The sequence below is a fragment of the Tasmannia lanceolata genome, unplaced genomic scaffold (assembly GCF_043159265.1).
Source record: "Tasmannia lanceolata isolate RefF3 unplaced genomic scaffold, GAP_Taslan_0.1 ptg000037l, whole genome shotgun sequence".
NCBI classification, from domain to species: Eukaryota; Viridiplantae; Streptophyta; class Magnoliopsida; order Canellales; family Winteraceae; genus Tasmannia; species Tasmannia lanceolata.
The window spans coordinates 24311345-24336241 of NW_027518714.1; the positions used below are offsets into that span (position 1 = coordinate 24311345).

General features: G+C 38.2%; 2 protein-coding genes across 3 annotated transcripts; both read left to right on the plus strand.

Annotated features, from left to right (window-relative positions):
- Nucleotides 1-4203: 4203 nt before the first annotated feature.
- Nucleotides 4204-4842, plus strand: LOC143861335 (protein FAR1-RELATED SEQUENCE 5-like). The gene is made up of 2 exons (XM_077372270.1): nt 4204-4324; nt 4427-4842. The coding sequence occupies exons 1-2, from the start codon at nt 4204-4206 to the stop codon at nt 4840-4842; spliced, it is 537 nt and encodes a 178-aa protein (XP_077228385.1).
- Nucleotides 4843-11215: 6373 nt separating this feature from the next.
- On the plus strand, nt 11216-23045 carry LOC143862137 (bacterial trigger factor). Of its 2 annotated transcripts, none has more exons than XM_077373125.1 (8): nt 11216-11356; nt 12770-12873; nt 17174-17238; nt 17336-17457; nt 20065-20173; nt 20375-20388; nt 22513-22618; nt 22694-23045. In XM_077373125.1, exons 1-8 carry the CDS (start codon nt 11288-11290, stop codon nt 22879-22881), a joined length of 777 nt encoding a protein of 258 aa, XP_077229240.1. In that variant the 5' UTR covers nt 11216-11287; the 3' UTR covers nt 22882-23045. The 2 variants fall into 2 exon arrangements, with proteins under 2 accessions (XP_077229240.1, XP_077229241.1); XM_077373126.1 differs by having other exon boundaries at nt 17363-17457.
- The last annotated feature ends 1852 nt before the right edge of the window (nt 23046-24897 follow it).

Sequence of the window (24897 nt, forward strand, 5' to 3'; positions counted from 1 at the left end):
GGGAGTAACAATTAACAAAGGGAAATGTTATCCGCACTACTATATTTTGATGATCACACTCTTCACTTTATTAAAGTACGGTATGGCCTGCACCATAGGATTATCCAAACCGTCCATTGTGGACTGTGGAGACTATTTCAGTGTTGAAAAAAAAAACATATACAGAACTTCTTCAGATGGAACCTAAATTCGGGTTTTGGGTTGGGTCGGGTTGCCCAATAGCCCAACCCGACCCGACCCGATTTCCAATTTGGGTTGATTTTTCCCAACCCAACCCAACCTAATTTGCGAAAAAGCTTTACCCGATCCAACCCAAATTCGGGTTGAGCCCGTCGGGTTCGGGTTGAACCCTACCCGCGTGGGAACATCCAAGTAACAACGATGGTTTCAAATTATATATAGTGCTAATGTCCTCACTACCATATTTTATAATGGCACTACTCACCGTATTTTGATGATCGCACTCCTCACTTTATTAAAATGTACGGTATGGCCCATACCATAAGATGATCCAAACCGTCCATTAGATGGGCCACTGCCTACATAGATTGTGCCCCAAAATTAATTTTCATAGGTTGATCCGAACCCTCCGATCTATAGCGGGTTATATGTTGATCCAAACCGTCCATGTGATGGAACACAACATCAATCGGTTATGCTCGTAAAATCATTTCCATAGGTTGATCCTAGTCCTCCAATCGATATAGGCTGATCCTAGCCCCTCCAATCTATAGAGGTTTCCATAATTGTTATTCCTCTTTAGGTGCTCCGAATCCGTCAATATTTTGCAAGTGTCTTGCATGAGTAATATAAAGTAGTTCTTTCGTCATTGTCATATGTCTTTACCTCTTCTTGGTAGTTTTTTTTCGTAATTGTCATAGATAGGTACCCAGGTCAGTACTTTTCTTATGTAGATTACGATTTTACCCTCAAATAATTTCTCATAGAGATAGATATTAGATATCAGCAAAGTGGTTAATGGTAAAAGAGTAATGCTGATGTGTAAATCTCACATAAAAAGAAAAGAAATTCCTTTTTTCTCTAGCTATATTATATATATATATATATATATATATATATATATATATATATATATATGAGAAAACGGTTTCTACACATGTGTGTGGAAGTTCTCTACACATTAGTAACGTCATTCCAGCCTTTTAATAGCAGCCCTTAGATTAACGTGATCTCAGCCATACGTTCATATATAGGAGGGCATCGAGCAAAGCCCAAAAACGAAAGGAAAAAACCCAAAAATGGCGTCTCCTCCTCTCTTTCTCTGAAACCCTAGCCCCAACCCAAAAATCTCGTCTCCACGCCCTCATCTCCTCGCCTCTCCATCTCGGGTTTCCACCTCCTTCCCCAGGTAAGGGTGAAACCCAAAAAATAACTAGGGTTTTTGTTGCTAATAACGAAACAGAGAGAAGAAGAGGCGAGGATCTCCTTCGTTATCTTCGTCTCCTCGTTGAAACCGTCTCTCTCTCTCTCTCTCTCTCTCTCTCTCTCTCTCTCTATATATATATATATATATATATATATATTGCTTTTCTTATTTGTATATATTAGCAACATATTTCATGCTTTTTTGGGTTTTTTTCTCTTCCCTTTCTGTGAATATTTGTGGGTTTTTTTCAGGGTTCGTTCTCTTCGTCTCCTCGCTGAAACCATCGCCCTCATCTCCTCGGGTGAGGATCTCCTCACCAGGTAAGTCCTTCTCCACCCCTTTCTTTCTTTTTCCATTTTTTTTTTGCTAAAAGAGGAAGAATCGGGCTTTGCTAAAAAAAACCTGGTTTTTAAGGAGGTGGAAACCCGAGATGGTTTGAGAAGGAGATGAGGGCGAAACGAGGAAAAATCGGGCATCCCAAATCTCACCCTCTACCCTCTACCCAAATCTCACCCTCCCACTTCTCACCCTCTACCCATTCGTGCCCTCCCAAATCTGTCCTCCCATCTGCCCTAACCCTTTCTCTCCACCCCTCAAACTAATTTATCATAAAAAATAAAAGATCGTGTGTAGATTTTGTGGTTGTGTGGGATAAAAAAAATTTGTCATGGCTTCATCTACTTGTAAAAAAAATCTGTCATGGCTTCATCGAATAGACATAATAGAAGCTCTGTTATAAGGGTATGGGGTATGGGGTTTTAAGCAAAGTAAATTACTTCCTTACAGGCAATGAAACCAGCAAAGATTTTTCCATCTACTATTTCGAGTTGTGGGTCTATGGGGTTTTTTAAGCGAAGAATCGCTTTACTTTCTCTGAACCGATATTGTTCACAAATGATATGAGTTGATGGATTTTATTTTCAGTTGAGAACAATATGAGTTTATGGATTTTGTTCTAAACTGATATTGATATTGTCATCAACTGATATTGTTCTCAAACTGATATTGTTCTCAACTGATTTTTTTCAATCAATATTGTTCTCCGCTGATATTGTTTATAAATGATTTTTGGGTTGTAATGTTGGTTTTTTAATGTGTTTTTCTCTATTATAGGGGGATTTGGTTAGGGTTTCACAACTGTATTATACTGATGATTGGTTTATTTTGAGGTGTATTATGGACCCTATATCTCTGTCTAAAACTTTTAACCCAATCTAAGATACTCTGTGGTAATAGGAGTTCTAGATGAACCAATGCTTTCTATAAGTAGCTACTATATAGACTTCTTGGTTTTTGGTTTCTTATGATGGTGGTTTTTGGTGTGAGATTCATCTTTACAGTTTCTATTTACTTACTTATCTTATCAATTTGCAATTTTCTAAATTTTGAAGTTACATGTTTATCTCGATCTGATATTTTTTGGGTTTGTATGGTCGATCACTTGCATCTTCAGGTTTTTTTATCCTCCTTTAGAGTATATGGATCCGTTTGGGCTGTCTATTGTGGAGGTTGATGAAAATAGATTAAATATGGCTGATGATACATTGTCGCAAGCCGACAGGTTATGTGTTGATGAGGGAAATAGATTAGAGATGGGTGATGAAGAGGAACCGCTAGGTTGGGTTGATAATGACGAGGGCGGTACTGGTACCTCAGAAACGCCTAATAAGGATGATGCGGCGAGTGTTTTAGCTAGCAAACCTTTTGAAGGCCAGCTTTTTTATAATTGTGAAGATGCCTATGCATTCTATAACTCATATGCGTTGAGTACAGGTTTTGGAATTCGAAAAGGCAGGACCAATAGGTCGATCAAAACAGGTGAACCTATAAGGAAGAGTTATGTATGTGATAAAGAGGGATTGAGAAATCCTAATGATAAGTGACAGATTGGGATGGATGTGAAGCGGCGTCGTGAAACAAGAGAGGGTTGCGAGGCAAATATGGAGATCAATTTGACAAAAGAGGATAAGTGGGAAGTTAGAATTTTTGTGGAAGAACATTGCCATGATCTTACATCTCCATTGAAGACACGATTGCATCATTCACATAATACATTACATAAGAAAGCCTCATGTAAAAACTTGATGGATAAAATGCACAGTGATGGGTTTGGTCCTTCTGGCATTGCAAGGGCAATTAACGCTTCAAATGATGGTTCATTTAGTGCTCTCACACCAGATCAGGTGTCGTCTCATTTGAGAGCACATAGGGCTAACAACATGGGACGAGAAGCTGCCACAGTAGCTAATCAGTTCTAATAGAAATGAGTGGAAGATCCGAATTTTGAGTTTGCCATGGAGATAGATGTTGATGGAAACCTGAGATCGATGTTTTGGGCGGATTCGAGGGCCAGAGAGGCATACCTAACCTTTAACGACGAATTGTTTTTGACGTCACTTATAAGACGAACAGGTATAGGATGCCGTTTGCACCATTTACCGGTGTAAACCACCACAGACAATCTACACTTTTGGTTGTGCCCTCCAAGTAGATGAGACGGAGGAGACATTCACTTGGTTGTTTCGACAGTGGTTAAAATGCATGTTTGACAAAGCTCCAGGGTGTATAATAACTGATATGGATGAGGTGATGAGAAACGCGATTAGGCATGTTTTTCCAAATACACGCCATCGCTTTTGCTCTTGGCACATTAGTAGACATCTAGTTGAGCATGTTCCAGACATGCGAGATGCAACTAGTCAATTTTATAAGGAATACAACCATTGGTTTTATAGGAAACACAAAGCCGACAGTGAGAAGGAATGGGAGCGTTGGTGGAGAAATATAATTTAGATAAAAGACATTGGTTATGTAAGATGTGGGATTTACGAATGCACTGGGTTCCTGCTTATTTTAGAGACACATTCACAGCTGGAATGACTTCAAGTGCACGAAGCGAAAGCATTAATGCTTTCTTCGATGGATTTGTTAAGCAAAGTACGACTTTAGAAGAATTCGTGGTACAATATGAAAAGGCACTTGTGGATCGGCGGAAAAAGGAAGCTGAAGAGGATTAGAGGACTAAATCATCACATGCAGTATTGAAGACAAAGAGCACATTGGAAGCAGATGCTGCAAAGTGTTATACTAGGAAAAATTTTGACTTGTTCCAACTTCAATTTCTAGCGAGTATTGATTGTTGGGAGGACAAGGAGAGTGAGAATGGGAACGTCACTAAATACAAGGTAAGAATGCGTAATGAGGAGGAATGGAAGAGTTACAAGGTAATATATGATGTATCGGAAGGTGTTAATGCTACATGTGAGTGTGCGATGTTTGAGACCGCAGGGATTCTATGTAGACACATACTTCGCATAATGGATATGAGGCGTTTAGGTTCTATTCCCGAGCGATATCTCTTAAATAGGTGGAGAATTGGGGCGAGATATCAAGTGAATAGTTTCGCATCTACAAGCATAGGAGATAGTGACGAAGTAACTTCATTTGAGAGATGATGCATTATATCAAAGGTTCATAAAGTACTAGATGAACACCCGAGAAAGAAGAGCATTTTGAAGAAGATGGAAGAAGACTTAAATGTGTGGGTGGCAGAATGCGAACAAGCAAAGAAAGACAAGGAGAGTGTCTTGGAAAGCAGTGGCAGTCAAGTACAATCCAATTATCCTCTCGAGATACGTATTCACGACCCTCAAGTTGTGAGAACCAAGGGTCTGCCAAAAAATGCTACAAGATTTAAATCTCCAGTGGAGGCCTCTCAATCTCAACCGAAGCAGCAAAGGACGTGTAAAAAATGTGGAGAAAAAGGCCATTATGCGACCACGTGCAAAAACATACCCGAGGAAGAGGTATGTCTTTAAATCTCAATGTGTTTGTAATAATTTTTTCCAAATTGGAAGGTTTATAATATGTTTCTCATATAGATTACTACGACGAAGGTTGTATAGGAAGATGTTAGAGTTGGCGAGGAGGAGGACCACCGTTGGAGTGCACTAAGTATTTACAATCAAATATACTTTTAATAGATTTATTGAAACAATCATAATGCCTCTATTCTTTTTAATTAAAAATCGTGCAAAATGATTGGCCATCCTTTTTTTATCTGTGTGCCATATCTTGTTTCACTTCTAATAGATTTCATAATTTTGACCGTAGGATGGGAATGAGGTCTTTTTCAGGATCAAGCGCAGCACCCAGCTGCGGAAGCTCATGAATGCATACTGTGATCGACAGTCAGTAGATTTCAATTCCATTACGTTCTTATTTGATGGACGTGGTTGCGTGGAGAGTAGACCCCAAACGAGGTAGGCTTATTTTTCTCTCTTTCTTCTCTTTAAATTCAATCATCTGATTTGTATTGGGCTTTACCTATCTACCAATTTTCTGTTGCTCTTCTCCTGAATTGCAGCTGGAAATGGAAGATGGCGATGAAATCGATGCAATGCTGCATCAGACAGGTGGTAACCATGGAGAAATTCTGGCCTATGTAGTTCTACTTAGTTTCTATGTTGTAAGACCTGTAAAGAAGGATTTGCTAGAGACTTTAAACTACTGAATCATCAAGTTGAAGTGGCTTGTATAGGTTTTGATGACAGGATATGATGCTTCACTTTTTTGCTCCACACAGCTCATTGGAGCTTCTTTCTTTTTGGATGTGAGGAATGGGTTAATCCTTATTACACCTAAAAAAAATTGCTTTCCTCTAGGTGTCTTCTCATTCAAGGTAAATGACCATATATTGCATCCATCCACTGTGATAGATATAGGAGCAAATTGAATCTGGCTTACTCATTTTCTGATGAAGAAATTGTAATCTCAACCTTTCGATTTATGGCACTGTCGTTTTGACATGGGGCTCATGAATGTTGTTGGTTATCACAAGTTTAGTCTATTACTGTTGATGAATTCAACTAATTTGTCAGATAATTATATTAATAATACCCATGTCTGCGAATATAGGGAAGCTATAAGATGATGAATTCACAGAAATGGTCCAACAGATCATATGCGGCTAGAGTGCTTTGGTCTTTATAGAGTTGCTCAACCTGCATAGAAAAAACAGATGCATTCACAAGGTTGCAGAGCTTCATGTGGTGAAGAGACTAGATGTGGTCAAGCAAATCAAGGTGGTTATTACATGGAAAACACTAACCAAGGTGGTCAAGCAAATCAATGTGGTTATTAATTTGTCATAGAACTGATTCTTAGAGAATCAATTCTCAGAATTTGAATGAGTTTCCATAATCTTAACCGAACACTACCCAAGTACTAGAAGCCCATCAGATTAAAAACATGATAAGAGGGAATTAAAATGAGATTTCCATAATCTTTAACCAAACAATACCTAAGTTCTATAAAGCCCATTAGATTAAAAACATGTTAAGAGGTATGGGAACATCTATTCTATGCTGAAATTAAATGAAAATTACCTTCCAGTATAGGAGAATAGTACAAAATACAAGAAACCCCAAAGGTTTATAGCTGTTGAAAACGTCAATCTAGGATTCAATGGAAGCGTAAATAAACACAGAAATTAAATGAAAAATACAAATTGGAAACACAAGAGATTTACAAGGTTCAAAAAGCTTTGTGACTACATCCACAGGCAAAGGCTATCCAAGAGCTTCCACTATATTTGAAGATTAAAAAGAACTATATATCCCAAAAGGTTTACCAACATACCTTATGTATAGAATCCCAATCCTGATCTTACTAAAACAATTTCACCCAAACATGGAAAATATGCAATTTTCACATGACGAAAATAGTCATATTTTGAGCTTCGTCCCGGGACTTACCTGACTAATGTTATACAGGGAGGTCCTTGAAACAATTTCACCCTTTATTAGCTTCTCATCCCTCGAAAGTATGCTTGTCTTTGTTTATTTTTAACGGATCCTATTACCTGTTGCAAGAGTTCTTTTATTCTTTAACTGCTTAAAAATCATCTGGTTTTTGTGATTTCAGACATTGGACATTGTGTCTGAGAACCCAGATAAATTCAGAATCATTGCACTGACAGGTGGTTCAAATGTGACTCTCCTCGCTGACCAGGTAGATTTACATATGGAAAAAGCTTCACAAAGTGGGAAAGCTGGAGGTCTCAAAGAATTGGATTGTGGTTAAAGCATTTACAACTGCAACCATGGCAAAAGCATATGAAGCTTACAACTATACAAGCAAAGCATTACAAGAGATGATGTCTGTTACAATATGATTGAGACTCTTTCATTCTTCCCACTTCACTTAGTGCTACATTCATAAAAAAAAAAAACAAGGCAAAAACCACAACACCCATAACTTTAATCCACCCAGTTTCATTCTCGACCACTTTAACAGTTTCACGTCCCTGTTGCACCAGCACCTTCAATTCAGCAACCTCATTATTCAACCTTTCCAACACTTTAATGGCTTCACGTCCCTGTTGCACCAACACCTTCAATTCGGCAACCTCGCTCTCCAACCTTTGCAGACGTTGATTTGCAATCATGTTGTCCCTCCTCAAACGAAATTCGTTGTCATCAACATCATTTTGACACCAACGGAAATACTGTCACTTTTTGATGCCAAGTTCCTGTGTGTTGTATGAGCTTTAGGAATTTGAAATTTGGTCAAGAAATAAAATCACACGTATTGAAACGTATTGAATTTTTACTTATAATGAATCCACATGTGTAGTAGGGCCGTCATCGGTTTCCATTCTTATCTGACTTAGTTATTCTGATACATGCTTTCTTTTGACACTCACAATTCACCACAGTTGAACTACCATCACTCTCAGTAGACGACGCCATCGATTAATCTTAACTATCTGCACAAAAAAAATAGGGATTTCATCATAAGTAAAAGAATTGGTTACGTATATATAAAGAATTAGATCATGCCAAATATCCTCATGAATGAAGAAGAATTGGTTAGGTATCCTTAATGCTATTAACAAATGAATAACAATATCAATAAAACCACAATGATTTGAATGTAAATAAGGTTTCATTGCGGTCATGGAAACACAATCAGAACATATCCCACATTTCCACTTCAAATGTCACAGAAAATCAATTAAATGATGTTCACAAAAAATCCTCTTTGAAACCCACAAAAAATAAACAACATCCATTAAATGATGTTCACAAAAAATCCTCTTTGAAACCCACAAAAAATAAACAACATAAGGTAAACATCCATTAAATGATGTTCACAAAAAATGTAGAACATATGTATGTAAGAAACAATAGCAAATCAGAAGACATGTATGAGACACTCTGTATACTTCTCAATTTGGGGCTTTGCTGAGGTCCCAAAAAACCAAGTTTTAAGTGTGCAAATGAAAAGCATGAAAATCCAAATATGAGATAAGGGAAAACAAGGAAACCTAGTTTTTTGCATGCTTAAAAACTAGGTTTTTTTAGGCTTAAAATATGTCCTCAAAATCGGGTTTTTTTTAGGCCCGATTCTTCCTCTTTTAGCATAAAAAAATGGAAAAAGAAAGTGAGGGGTGGAGAGAAAGGGTTAGGGTAGATGGGAGGAGAGATTTGGGAGGGCACGAATGGGTAGAGGGTGAGAAGTGGGAGGGTGAGATTTGGGTAGAGGGTAGAGGGTGAGATTTGGGATGCCCGATTTTTCCTCGTTTCGCCCTCATCTCCTTCTCAAACCATCTCGGGTTTCCACCTCCTTAAAAACCAAGTTTTTTTTAGCAAAGCCCGATTCTTCCTCTTTTAGCAAAAAAAAATGGAAAAAGAAAGAAAGGGGTGGAGAAGGACTTACCTGGTGAGGAGATCCTCACCTGAGGAGATGAGGGCGACGGTTTCAGCGAGGAGACGAAGAGAACGAGCCCTGAAAAAAAGCCACAAATATTCACAGAAAGGGAAGAGAAAAAAAACCCAAAAAAGCATGAAATCTGTTGCTAATATATACAAATAAGAAAAGCAATAGAGAGAGAGAGAGAGAGAGAGAGAGAGAGAGAGAGAGAGACGGTTTCAGCGAGGAGACGAAGATAACGAAGGAGATCCTCGCCTCTTCTTCTCTTTGTTTTGTTATTAGCACCAGAAACCCTAGTTATTTATTGGGTTTCACCCTTACCTGGGGAAAGAGGTGGAAACCCGAGATGGAGAGGCGAGGAGATGAGGGCGAGGAGACGAGATTTTTGGGTTGAGGCTAGGGTTTCAGAGAAAGAGAGGAGGAGACGCCATTTTTGGGTTTTTTCCTTTCGTTTTTGGGCTTTGCTCGATGCCCTCCTGTATATGAACGTATGGCTGAGATCACGTTAATCTAAGGGCTGCTGTTAAAAGGCTGGAATGACGTTACTAATGTGTAGAGAACTTCCTACACACGTGTAGAAACCGTTTTCTCTCTCTCTCTCTCTCTCTCTCTATATATATATATATATGAGAAAAGTGTAGCTACACATGCGTGTAGTTAACTTAGCTACACCGACGGCTTAAAATGCAGTGGGCCCCACATTGTTTGGGTAATCCAAACCATTCATTTGATAGGCCCTCACATTGATAAGGTGTGCCCAAAAAATCAGCTCCATAGGATCATCCCAACCCTACGATTTGTGGAGGCAAAAATGGACGTGTAAAAACCTTCACAAATCTGTCCATTTTTGCCTCCACAGTTTGAAGGGTTGGGATGATCCTATGGACCTGATTTTTTGGGCATACCCTATCAATGTGAAGGCCTATCAAATGAATGGTTTGGATCACCCAAACAATGTGGGCCCACTGTATTTTAAGCCGTCGGTGTAGCTAAGTTAGCTACACTAGTGTGTAGCTTCACTTACCTCATATATAAGGCAAAAGAATTCCTCTGCAAGGCTTTAGTTTGTCATAGTGTTCCTCTTGTACGCCTGTCAATGGATTCGAGTATTTGCCGACAGTGCCCTTACCGGAAATGGGTATGTATTGAGAGTGAAGGGATTGCTTTCGCTCTATTGAGTCTAGTCCATCCATATTGCCTTTCTGAGCAGGGTGCTTCTTTAGAATCTACTAATACTATAAGGCCTCATTAATCACACAATCTTGCTTTGATCTCCGGATCGTGGTATGGGATTAGCAAATGCTCTGAGGGGACTGCAAGTTATGGAAACCTCTATAGATCTGAGGGTTAGGATCATCATATGGAAATGATTTTTGGGGCACAACCAATTCACGTTGTGGCCGTACAAATGAACGGTCTGGATCATCCTATGAACGTACACCCTCTACATATTGGGGGGATTATCATATGGAAATGATTTTTGGGGCACAACCAATTTACGCTGTGGCCATACAAATGAATGGTTTGGATCATCATATGAATGTAAACCCTCTATAGATCAGAGGGTTAGGATCATCCTATGGAAATGTTTTTTGGTAGGGGTGCAACTTAAGCCGGGTTAGCTCAGTTTGAAGCGACCCGATCCGACCCGACCCAACCTGAGTTTTTAAGCTCACAAAAAAGGGAAGTGATAAATCGACCCCTATATATGTTAAATCGAGCCATCATGTGTCTATCTCTCGCCTCTTTCTCTCTCTAATCCAAAGGAGAGAGAAAAAAGAGACATAAGGGTCGATTTAAGATATTTGGGGGTCGAATTATCACTGCCCAAAAAAAATTGATAAAAAATGGCAAGTTTTAACTAGGGTTGGGTTGCCCAAACCCTCAACCTGAACCCGACCCACACTCAACCCAGGGTGGGAAAACTCAATCCGAACCAAACCCGACCCGACTTTTTTTTTTGGGTTGAACCCGACCCGAGTTGCACCCCTAAATTTTTTTGGGTGACAATCTACTTAGGTCGTAGTCCCACAAATGAACGGGTTGGATCATCCTATGGACTTACATTACAGATTCTACGGCCACGCACTATATAAGGCCATAAGGGTAGAACCGTAGAAGCTTATCCATTGTCGCCAAAGCTTCTTCTTTTGTTTTTTAGGGTTTCCAAATCAGACACTTCTCATGGCGTTAATGGCGATTGCCTTTTCTACAAAATTCCCTTTCCATTGCAATGCCTCTCTTCTACCCGAAGTAAGAAACCCTTCTTCTTTTTTTTCTCTCGAAATCTTTCTTTATATTATGACCTTTCCTCAAAGTTATTTGACCTTATATAAGCCCAAAGTTTCGTGTTTTCTCTGATATGTGGATAAGATTGAATGGAGTCTGCATTTGCATGAGTCTGCATTGATAAAATTCAGGTTTTAGGAACTTTTCCGGTAATGAATTCAAAATTCCCGCCAATATTCATTGTTTGTATTTCAATTTCTAAATTTGATTTATTTAACCATAATGCTTCTGAAGAATTATGGTTTACCTGTCATTATTTGAAATTTTGAATGACTAAAACGAAATAAATCATACTAACACTGCTGAAACAATACAACGAGATTGATGGAATCATGAACTTTGCAATTTCATTTTGAAGAAGTTTGTCTCCTCTTTTCATTAATTACTAAACTCTGTATTTAATTGACCAAATTTACATCTTAATAGTAACCTGGTATGGTTTTTCAGTTTGTCAAGAGTCAGGACTCAGGAATGATCTTGGTGTTCATATCACTGGTTATTTTTCTAAAAATGTGGGTTTGTGCCTGTCTTTTTCTTTATTTTTTCAATGAAATGTTTAGGGGGGAATATGTAATATTACTAGAGGTTACAAGCCTTTTCTGTAAGTTTTACTCAACTCAACTCAACTCAACTCAACAAAGCCTTTGTCCCAAACTAGTTGGGGTCGGCTAAATGAACCCTTTAGAAAAATTTCATGAAGAATGTGAAAGGAATCTATCTGGCTGTAATCCTGGCTCTAGCTGGGTTCTTCTAATCCCGGCTCTAATCCTTTTCTGTAAATTATCTTGACAAAAATATCACTGGTTATGTTTCTAAAAATGTGGGTTTGTACATGTCTTTTTCTTTATTTTTTCAATGAAATGGTTGTGGATAATTTGTAATTTTACTAGAGGTTACAAGCCTGTCGTGTAAATTATCTTGTCTAATGTGATGCCAAATTTCTGATAAGTCATGAATTATAGTAATCAATGTTTAAAAAAATATTTGTGTCGCTTACATTTTTTTTTGAGTCGCTGATACATTACCTTTTTGGCTGATAAACATTTTAATTTACTAGCTTCCAGTTCGGCTTATCGTACCATGTTGTGAACTCTGATACAATGTCTTTTGGGCTGATAAACAATTTAATTTACTAGCATCAAGTTCTGTTTATCAAACCATATTGTAACCACCATTCACAAATTTATATATATATATATATATATATATATATATATATATATATATATATATATATATATATATATATATATATATATATATATTGACAGCTGCCTTTAATTCTAGTCCTATGGGTATCTTTAGAGGATCACCTTTCTTAGCAGTTCCTTTTCTCTTAAATAAGATGCATCATCGTAACGAGGCTTCATTTTACAGGTTCCACTTTTAAGGAGTGTCTCCAACTCTGTTCGTATAAATGGAAATGCTGGAAGTCTCAAATCTTCCATCATTTGTGATACACAACAAGCGTTATGTACAAGGTAAATTACATGTATTTTACTGGTTTTCCTTCTCAGTTATAGTCTACTTATTAAATGAAAAACTGTACATGCATCTCCCTTTTTTTTTTAATGGTCAAGAAGATTCCATTAAAAGGTGACCAAGCTGGTCGAAAAACATACAAACAGAAAAGCAAAAAGAACTAAGATACAGCAAAGCAGAGTGAATTAAAGGGGGAGGAAATCAAAGAGCTCCAAGCCGGTCATTTCAATACCTGATTGACCCAAATGATCGGCATCGCTATTAGCATATCTCTTAACATGCAGAAACCGAACCGAGTGGTACTCATTTCATTTATTTATTTTTTCGATCGCATCTTCGAGTCTCCAAGGGTGAGAGCTCCCCTGCTCCAGCCACCATATTGCGTTCAATGTCTCCTTCACCTATTTAAGTGATTAAAGATCACTACATTCCATAACCTGTAGACTATCCAACACTGCCAAAAATTCTACCTCATTGGAGTTCTTTATTCCATTAGTTCCCTAAAAAAGCCCACTTAGTAGCGCCACAATCATCTCTAAGGATCCCCCCTTCCAACCCACTCCAGTTGGATTTGGATTTCCTAATCTTTACCTCTCAAAATTCAATTTTATGTTTTCCGCTTCAGCAAGGGACCATCTATGAGATAAACTCGGAGTCTCCTTGATACAAACACAGATGTCCCGCCAAAAGCATATGAAAACATAAATTGAGTCATTCCCGAAGCACGACACAATTCTAGCTCATAGCATATTCAATGAGATAACCTTCTGAAAAATGAGATGGGCTCCTCTGGATACGTTTTTAAAATATGGCCTTTTCTCTCTTTCCAAATAGTCCAAATGGTTGCCAAGAAAACTATGTTCCAACGAATTCTACATTTCTTTGGTCAGGGGCTGAAACTCTAACTTTCAAAAACCTCTACACAAGATGCAGTGAGAAGGCCCACGATATGCCAAACTTGAGGAGAACGTGCCTCCAAAGTCCAAATATCTCTAGAAAACCTGCAGTGGATAAACAAATGATCCACACTCTCCTGCCTCCAAACATAAGGCACAATAGTCGATGATTACAAATTTTCAATTCCAAAGATGGTTCACAGTTAGAATCTTATCAAGGAGCACTGTCCAACCGAACACACATTCTTGGAGGAGCTGGAATTCTCCAAAGACCTTTACAAGGTGAAGACGAGGAGATCAGTGTGAGATGGTGGTAGAAAGATTGGACTGTAAACACCCTTCTAGAGTTCTGGATCTAGATTCTTTTGCCCTTTCCTTCTTGATATAAATAGCATCCAACAGCTTCAAAAGCGAAGCTACCCTATCAATTTCTAGTCAAAGAAGTGCCGTTGAAATTTGACTTTCTAGGTAGTCTTGCCATCAACTCGGATTAAAGAATGTTGCACAGTAGCAACTTTGTCAACATAGAGATCCGGAACAATTTCCATTAAAGGCCTCTCCTAACACCACCTATCTTTCTACAATCGAACTCTGTCCTCCCTTGTAATTTCGGTATCTAATTCCTTTAAAAGCTGGCGTTATATTTCATAATATCCCTCCACATAATTAGACCACTACTATAATTGTCATAAGACATCCACAACCTTCAGGTGATCTCATATTTCATCACAATGATTTTTGTCTAGAGATGAGCTCTCATTTCTTGAAACCTCCACAACTACTCTCCAAGGAGCACTTTATTTATTACTTTGAGGTTTCAAAATCCCAAACCGCCAGCACACTTGGGCCAGCAAACATCCTGCCACTTGGGCATCCCACTTTTCGAGAATTGAATTGTATCAGAAACTTGTTTAACTGCCTTTGTTGCAACCTCTCGCTCCTTTATTAGCAATGTTTTGGTTACCTTGAACTGAAGTTACATCTCTTAGGCCAATTTCAATTTGAATATTTCGTGTGTTTATGCGTCCTCCTTTTCCACCCTCATTCGTTTCTCCAATTTTAGTTTCTAGGCAATTTCTTCAACTTGCTTTCCAAATTATTTTTGACAATTTGGAGAGGCCTAGTTTCCTTTGCCACCATCTTAAGTTTTCGTAGCTCTCTTCTAGCAACTTTTCTTCTCTAAGGACATTTAGTAGTGATTGCTGCCTTCTTTATCCTCAAATAATGTAAGAGAGCCAATTATTTGTGACATTGAGTCTGAAACTCTGAATAACAATTGCAACCTTTGTTTGTTGCCACACAACCAAGATTAAACAGTAACAACCGGAGAACACAAGTTTTGTAAGCTTTCTTTGCAAGATACATCTGCAAGTTATTCCAAATCATTAGACCTATAGCTTCTCTTCGCTTGATGTCATAAAGTTTTTAGTATGTACCTCCGCTTTGATGTTCAAAGACTTAGGGGCCATTTGGATATGTGGATTTTAGAATCTTAGATTTCCTCACAATCATGGATGGAAGGTGAGAGAAGAAGGAGACCGTCCGTAGTTTTCTGATTCCTCGTCCCTCTTCCGTTGAGTGAGAGAGAGTAGGAGATCGCCCCTATTTCCAGGTTTTAGAAATCTTCGGATGGGGGAGAGATTTCTAAAACCTGGATTTCTTACTTATACCCTTCATCTGCAACCTACTTTCCCCACATCTGCAAAGTTCAAACTACTTCCAGTGTAAAATCCAGAATTTTACACTGCTTTCAAACTAAAACCTTGATTCTGAAATCCATGTATCCAAACAGGGGGTTTGGAGTTAGCAATTTTCTTGATTTCCCTAACATTCATGAGTTTCAGTATCACAGACTTATCATTGTACTGAAAACATTAAGTGTTTGCCCTACCACTAAGGTCTACCAAGCGATATTTTTTCCGCATTCATAGGAATAACATTGCACCATAAAAATTCCTGATAAGCACCACTTTGAAAAGAAACGAAGCACTGTTGAGTTATCGGGATGGTGGTCTTATCAACCCATGCAACTTTACATGGATTTGAATGACTTTCTGGTTTTGAGTCTAAAAGATCAATGGTGCTCTATGACACACTACTCTCTCCACACCAAGTGTTAATGTTGAAAATTGAAATACATAGCCAATCCTTCTCTTCTTGTTTCCTGGGTGTAGAGATATGTCTTACTACTTTGATGTATGGGGTGTCAACTCCTTCATCAAGGTCTCTATCAATAATAAGTTTTCCCTTGAAATCCTACTACTTAAGAGTAGCCATCTAAACCTAAGCTCTAATATGAAAATTGATACTTGACCAAAAGGGAAGAAAGAACTCGATGAAGATCTAGAGCTTGATGAAAATTTGATGGATGCAAAGTGACAGGAAGAAATGAGATTTGAGTATATAGATCTGCTGTGCTCCAGATAAAAATAGGGTTTCAAGTGCAAAAGAAAAGAGTGAAAAACCTAGATCTAAAAGATGGTGGGGTTAGAGTTATAAACCTAAACCCTTAGATGATCGAGAGATTAAGAATAGTGAAGAAATGGAAGCAATGGAAGATGAGTGCAAGTGATGAATAAAAAGGAAAGAGATCCATCGTAGAGAGCACGGGCTAAAGAGTAGAAACATGAAAGAGAAGAACTAAAATTGGCATCACAATAATAAGAACTAGAGATAAAAATATTAGGACAAGCATTGGATTCAAACACCTTTGATTGAAGAAGAATGATTGAGCACCAAAGGCATCACACTGTTGGTCTTCCTTGGGCATTACACCACATGGATGGTCCCTATCAAAAGGGAATCTTCTAGTGGTTTTGCTTGGCCTACTAGTAGTCGTCCTGGTCCTTGGGGATTGACATATGTCATTTTTCATATTAGAGACATTGGCATCCACTTGTCCATTTCTTTCTCTCATATCCACTGCCCTGCCAATGAGGTGACTGATGAAGTCGCTAGGAGTGGAACTGACAAGGAGTATTGTTTTTTCTGATGTTATTCCGATTGCTTTAAAATGTGCCGTGATTCCATTGTTTTTTGCTGTTTTACTTGTCACAGGCCACCTTGGTCCTTCTGCCTTGTTTATTTTTTTCCCTTCTTAAAAAGTTCTTTAAAAAATAAAAAACTAAAAAATCTTGATTTAATTTGGCAACTTCCCACTGCATTTTTCAAGTAAATGATGAACATGGTACTTTTGATTAAATATTTTTCAATTGATTTTTAGCGGTTCTTTCTTTATGGTAATTTGTTAAAAGAGATCATAGGTTTAGTCACCATGCAACTGACTAATTTAATAGCTGCTTAATGGACAGTTCTTATCTAGTTTGCTAAGTTATTTGTGGAGTTCTATTGTACAATTACTGTCACTTTTGTTAATTTGTTATGTACTATTTATCGTTTTCAGGTTATTATACCCTTATGGGGGAGATTTCAGAAATTTATCGTGGCCCATATGTGCCGTTGGTTCAGGTGAACTTAGCTATCAATAGCAAATATGAGTACGTACAACTCATTCACCTACATTTGGTCTAAAATATGACTGTTTATACCGGTTTTGTTGTTTCAGCCATCAATTCAACTGTTATTGTTGTAGGTTTAGAAGCATCCATTACAGATTCAGAGGAGAATGACATCAATTTGAAGAATGTTAAGATCGTAGTTGAGTCACGTGATGATGATAAAATCCATGTGAGTCTTTTACTTGGCTTTGGTCATGAGCAGTTGATAGTCGTCAATACGGTGGTCTTCATAGTAAACCCATTTGTGCACTTTCATGGCATCAGATGGCATTATATCATAACTAGGAAAATCAAATGGTACTCAGTTTTAGATTCACCTGTTTTTCCCCACCAGGAGGGAACAAATGACTTTCATGTTTCTGTAAATTTTTATTTCACTTCTTTCACTTATGAAATAGTCAATTTCAATTGGGATATTATCATAGGAACTGAGGACATTTGTTTCTTACAAATTGTATGGGTAACTGTTCCTTCAAAAAGAAGGTTATTCTTTGTTTTGTTTTGCCAATAGTTTCCTCCATTTGAGACTGATGTCATCATTTAAGTTGAGGGGCATTTGTTTCTTAAAAGTCGAGTGTTTTAGCTTGCAAATGAATAACTGTTAGTTTTTAAAATATAACAATTTTTATTAACAAAAAGAGAACAAATAAAATGATTATCAAAGAGGCAGGGATTGCCCCAGTACAAAACTTCTCGACGTACACCTTTAATTAAGAAGTCTGCAGCATCATTTGCCTCTCTAGGAACATTAGACAAGGAGATATTTTTTCCTCGACTTACATCTAAAATCCTGTCTACTGTGTGAGCCAATAGCTAAGGCCCAGGCTATGACAAAGTGCCCAATAGATGACATCAGATGACTCCCCTTCGGCAGCGAATGGATCGCTCTGCTTCATTTGAATAACGAATGTGTATCGTTCAGGAAGACACCTTAAGTATCGCACCTTTATTGTTTCTAAACACACCACCAATCTTTGTCAACCCTGGATTTTCTGAAGAATACCGATCAACATTTTTGCTTAATGACGTGAGTGGGAGGGAGTTTCGAACTTGAGATTTTCCTCATTTGGTCATATTACTATGATTGATCTTCATATTTAAAAAAAAAAAAAAAACATGGGTCAGAGTTCATCAAAACTCTTTTTTCCTAATAACTCTAACCAGAAACTTAACTTCTGATATTGCTAATCTTTATCTTCAAAGACTTTTTTTTTACTAATGACCCGTGCCACTGCAAGTGGGAATCATAAACCGTAAAGTTGGACTTGTCTCTCCAGGATGTCTATTTCACCACTCTACAAGACAGAGATAAGAATTCAAGGAGACTCTAAAAACTTCAAACCACTTGAGGCCCGTATTTCCTAATCATTCTTTCCATCTTACAAATTAGAATGACCAAGTTTGTGGTTGGCTGGTACATCGACTAGTTTGCACACTATACATCTAATCACCAACCAAAACTTCATTTTTCAAAACAATCATGGTGTTGATGTTTTGCAATGCTATTGGCAAATAAAATCCCTGCACTCTAGCGAGGAGCAAATAAAATCCCTGCTGCTTAGTGCACCTATCTATATCCTATACAGACACATGCCTCAGTGGTAGATGGAGGCAGCTTCACACAACCATTTCAAAAATCATCTAATGGGCCCCCAATCCACCATTCTGTGTAGCGTCTTAGCTCCAACTCTGATGCTCGCCTTAGCACTCCTATAATTGACCGCATGGGGGAGGTTTGGGGGAACTTGCCCTCTTAACTCAAAAGGGGTGGCTTGTTCTCAGTTGGACACTGATACGAAGTTATGAACCTTGAACCACCTACTAGTCCATTTCTGGAACGGGTGCTTGCTCTTGCTTCACCCGCACTTCCTGAACGGGTGCTTCTTTGCCCTCTTCCTTCAAGAAGAGTGCCTCAACATTTCTCTGATATGCTTTCCTCCTTCCACGTCCCTTCCTACTTTTCCCTTCCATCTCATCTGGTGAAAGGGTATTCCTTCACCCCTAGCCAACATGCCCTCCACCATACTTTGTATCCGGCTTTCATGTAGTGTCACGAGTACCTCCATATCTCCAATGCCCTTCTCACCTAACCCGAACTTTGCATCTTGCCGCCACTTTCCTTTTACTCGTCTCACCGATTGCTAAATCTCTTAATGCCTTGTCATAAATCAACTGTTTTAATCTTCTGAAGGGAGATGCTTTAGTTTCTACACATACTTCACCTGAACACTTCAAAATTGTCAGTTTACCCGTCTGCTATATATCAATACCAAGTACAAAAGCCATACCCATGCCGTTCCCATGTTATAATTGCACACCCCTTCCATTTGGGATGTCATTCATGCTTCAAAACCTCTTGATTCCTAGATGCTTTGATTCCTGAAGTTGCTTTTTTAGTATTAATAGCACTCAAACCCTCTCCAGCGTCCTGTTGATTCTGGTAAGGTTTTTTTTTTTTTTTTTGAATGATCATTTTGGTAAGGGGTAACCACGCTCTCCCTTGCATAATGTAAATAAAAGTTAAATGTTTTTGTATTTACCTTAGAAATTGAGTTTTCACCCATTTCTAATAATCTTGGAATACAAGGGCGTTTGTAATCATTTAGCAGAAAATCATTTTAGTAGTTTTATTGTGCTGGAAATCTATCAGATCTAAAGTGCTAAATCTTAACTGGATATCTGCCTAAAAATTCCGATCGAATAAGTTATTACCAATCCTACAGCTTGATTTCATTATGGTGTTTTTTTAATATTTTTTCTCACTGTATCATATCAGGTAAGAGTGGATGTGAGTGGGGAGGAGACAGAAAAGGCATTTGATGTTGTCGTGACAAATTTGGCTCGTACAGCACCACCAGTTCCTGGTTTTCGTAGAAAGAAAGGAGGTACCATGTCAACACGAGTATACCATTTCTTGCTAGTATTTGCTTCTCTTGGTGCTACCCAAATCTTTTTGTCTTGTTCTTCTGTTTACTTATAGCTTATATAGCAGCTTGAGAAAGCTTAATTACCCTCAAGTTCCACATTTCAGTCTGAAAAATCTGACTCGCTACATTTTATTTTGCATGTGCGCTGGGACTCTCTAGGAAAAACTTCCAATGTAAGTGGTAGGCTTGTGCATCAGTTAATGAACATGATTGATGACAAACCTGTCTCTCTCTCTCTCTCTCTCTATATATATATATATATATATATATATATATATATATATATATATCTCTTTCTTTCTCTCTCTCTCTCTCTCTCTCTCTCTCTATATATATATATATATATATATATAGCAGAAGAGAAAAGGAGAGAATTACTTGAATTTCTCCCAAAATTCTATGAGAATTACACATCACTTTTTTTGACTTTTTTTAACAAAGGCACCCATTCAACCGACATATTTTCAATCCTACCCCCTCCTTTATACTCTTTAACAAAGGCACCCATGAAAGCCACATAATTTCAATCCAACCCCCATCCTTTGTGCTTTTTTAATTATGGAAACCTCTATAGATTGGAGGGCTAGGATCAGCCTGTGGAAATGATCTTACGGGCACAACCTATTGATGTTGTGTTCCATCATATGGACGGTTTGGATCAACCGATGATGTGGTCCGTACAGTTCTACTAGTGTGTGTGTGTCTGTGTATATATATATATATGTGTGTGTGTGCGCGCGCGCGCGCGCGCACGATCCTACTTGGTCGAGTAGATAAGCTTATCTACTCGGTCGGCTAAAAACACTGGGGGCCCACATTGTTTGGGTGATTCAAACCATTCATTTGAAAGGTCCTTACCTAGATAGGGTGTCCACAAAAAATCAGCCCCATAGGATCATCCTAACACATCCAACAGTGGAGGGAAAAATGGGCAGATTTGTGGACAAACTGTGTCTGCCATTTCCCCCATTTTTCCCTCCACATTTGGATGGGTTAGGATGATCCTATGGGTCTGATTTTTTTTGGACACCCTATGTAGGTAAGGGCCTTTCAAATGATGGTTTGGATCACCCAAACAATATGCCCCCCCACTGTTTTTAGCTCGACCGAGTAGGTAAGCTTATCTACTCGACTGAGTACGCTCACTTTTCTGATATATATATATAGTGGTAACAACCATGCGATATTGTGCCACGTGTTCAATGATACATCAGGGATGTTCCCGACAGCCCTCCATATTGTGCTACGTGTTCAATGATACATCAGTAACCAATCTTTCATGACAAGAAAACTCTCGTCTTTATTATGATATGACAAACATTTCCCAATCTTTGGTTCATGTGGCAGCAATTATGAGGGATGTGTGGGACAACCTTGACACAAACGTGTCTTCGTACCATTTTCGTATTCTGTTTATCACTGGTAATCTATTTAGTTCTAGATTTGCCAGTTCAGCTTGCTTTGAGTCATAGAAACTCGTAGTCCTCTGACCTTTTCATCTCCACCATACACATGGACTACATGAACACCTTCAGTGGTTCAGGACCATTGATCTTTTGGGCTACCATATAGATGGCCTATAGCCCAAAAATGATGGTGATGAGGTCATCTTAGCGATCTGATCCATGGCTTGCAGATTGAAAGTGAAAAAGGTTGAGCAAATAATGAACAACGGTCCATCAGCATGCAACAATTGCACTGGCCTCTTTGGATCCACCAAAATTAGTTCTTATTTGCAAATAACATTAATTTTAAACTATTCTTATTTGCAAATGGGGCATTGCTGTCTCTTACAAGCCATTAACTATATCATTTCTAAAACTATTATAACATTATTTGCTAATAACCATGTTTAATTTTATAATTTCAAAACCATTTGCATATAATTTACATCAAAATAACTTTTAAAGGTATCCAAAGAGGCCATAATATTGTCAAAGCACCACAAATTTTGGGCAATAGTCAGTCGATGTCATGACCGCTCAATCAAATCCTGATCATTGTACACATGCCACTTGTACGGTTCACATTCTCTACATTTGTTCTCATATTTGAACTTTCTGCATTTTGTTGCATTTTGTAATTAGAAATGTATGATACTGCTGATTCAATAGTGAAATATATTCAGGACATGTATTGCTCATGCACAAAAATACATACAATGCATTTTACACATCAAACTTTGTTTTTAGATTTATTATTCTTCTGCTTCCTGTTATCATCCGTTTTGTCTATTGTTCTGCAATTTTTGTTCCTTTGTGTCTTGGTGGCAAGCTCTGCTGATTTAATATTTGCAGGTCCCAAAGAGCTTTCTTTTACAGATCCTGGGCCGAGCCCGAGTTACAAAATTTGTCATCCAAGAAATAGTTAGCTCTACCATGGCCGACTATGTCAAGAAGGCAAGTCACCTGCTTTGGCCCTTTCATGTTAGTCTTCAGCTTGAGTACTGAAACTTAACTTGTTCTGGAACCCAGGAAGGTTTGAAAGTGAAGAACAAGTTCAAGACAACCCAGGCAATGGAAGAGCTTGAATTAGCATTTACTCCAGGAAGTGAATTTGGGTTCAATGCAACGATGGATATTGAAAAATCACAAACTGAAACTACGAGCTCATCTGAGAGTGAAAAATCAGAAACTGAAACTATTTCGAGCTCCAGTGATGTGTAGAGAAACCATAATCTGTTTGATTCAAAATAATTATCCCCTGATTTTATTGCTTCTGAGCAAATTTAATGAAGCATTTGTCATTTTAGTTTCGAATTTATCAGAAAGAACAGTTTGGATGAATGTAAAAGCCAAATAACACCAAAAATTTGAGATATATTATTTGATCCAGTATAGCTGAGGAAAAGGAAGCTACATGTGCTGGCCATATACCAAGTGGAATACTTCAAAACACCAAAAAGGAAAATCTCTCTCTGCAAACTGCTGGAAACAGACAACGCCAACAGGTGATGGCTGTCAGACGAACCAGATAACGACTGTCAGGTTTTTTTTTCCAGGTATTCGAACCCAAATCTTCTATTATTGCCTAACAAGTTGATCAATGATTCATTATAGAAAGCTCCACAAACCAAAGGTTTGGATCATTATATGTAGATGATTTAAGGGCATAACCAGTAGATGAATGCCTTAGATGATGGAAGTAGGTGCATCTCATTGTATTTTTTTTTAAATACATGCCCATCGTCTCATATAAAACCTCACAGGGAAAAGACCTATTCATGTGACAACCCGCTTTGTGTTACGTGTATAGATGGGTCCCACTTGCATGAAATAAATTAGTTTAGATTTGGTTGCTGTTGTAGTTTGCTTTCTGATTTGTTTGGTATTGCTAGGATCCGTATAGATAAGGATTAGGATTTCTAGATTAGCTTGAGTAGGAGTTTTAGAGGAAATGGTTAATGGTTGGGTTTTTTCTGTTAAACTTGTACGCAGCCTTTTCTTGAAGGAATGAAGAAATTTGTTACAGAAAGTGTGTGCACAAAGGAGGATTGATCCTTCCCTCGAAGTGGATCAAGAGACTGATCTTCCCTCTAAGAAGATCAAATCCGTTGCGAACCGATTTAGGTTCATAACAAGTGTTATTAGAGCAGCACGCACGTTCTAGCCCTGTATAGGAACAAATTGGAAGAACAATGGATCAGTGGGAGGAGAATGTGAGAGAGATCAAAAGGCTTTTAGCTTTATTAAGTGCCAGTTACGGTCGAATGGCATCGGCATTAATCCTAAAACCCGTGGAACCTTCATGTCAGAAGAAGTTGAGTGAAGGATTTAATTTTTGTAGCATAAACAATGTTGAAAAGGCTTCCATGAAGAAAATAAGCGAGAGAAATCAAAAAGAAGAAAAAGAGAAAAAACATTAGAAGAAGAGAAAGGCACCAATGATTTTCGGCATTGTCGATTCTAAAAAGGTCATCATCGAAAGATCCCCACCCACAACCATCCATGTGCCAACCTTCCAATCATTTCAAAAAAACATAGCGAAAGAGCTTTGATGAACAACACGATGAGAACCATTTGAAGATGAAGTTGCTGCGACCCTAGGCGATGACATGCGAAATGATGACTAATCGTAAGACAAAGAAGAAAAGGGGAGAGAGAAAAAAAGACTTCAGAAAATGCGCAAGATCTATTTTTTCACCAATCGATCTGCGTTTATTCTTCAACCTTAGGGACAAGGTTGATTCGGGGGTCAACCTTGGGGACAAGGTTGAGTCGAGGGCGGGAGGGAATGTTATGTGCATATATGGGTCTCACTTGGATGAAATAAATTAGTTTAAATTTTTGTTGCTTTTGTAGTTTGCTTTCTTAGGGCGGGAGGGAATGTTATGTGCATATATGGGTCCCACTTGGATGAAGTAAATTAGTTTAAATTTTTGTAACTTGTGTAGTTTGCTTTCTTAGTTGGTTGGTATTGCTAGGATTCTTAGAGATAATGGTTAGGGTTTCTAGATTAGCTTGGGTAGGAGTTTTAGAGGAAATAGTTAGTGGTTGGGTTTTTTCACTTCACTTGTATGTAGCCTTTTCTTGAAGGAATGAAGAAATTTGTTACATAAAGTGTTCTTTGTGCACAAGGGAGGATTGATCCTTCCCTTGAAGTGGATCAAGAGGCTGCTCTTCCCTCTAAGAAGATCAAATCTGCTGCGAGCCGATTTAGGTTAGTAACACTTTTAAGATTAA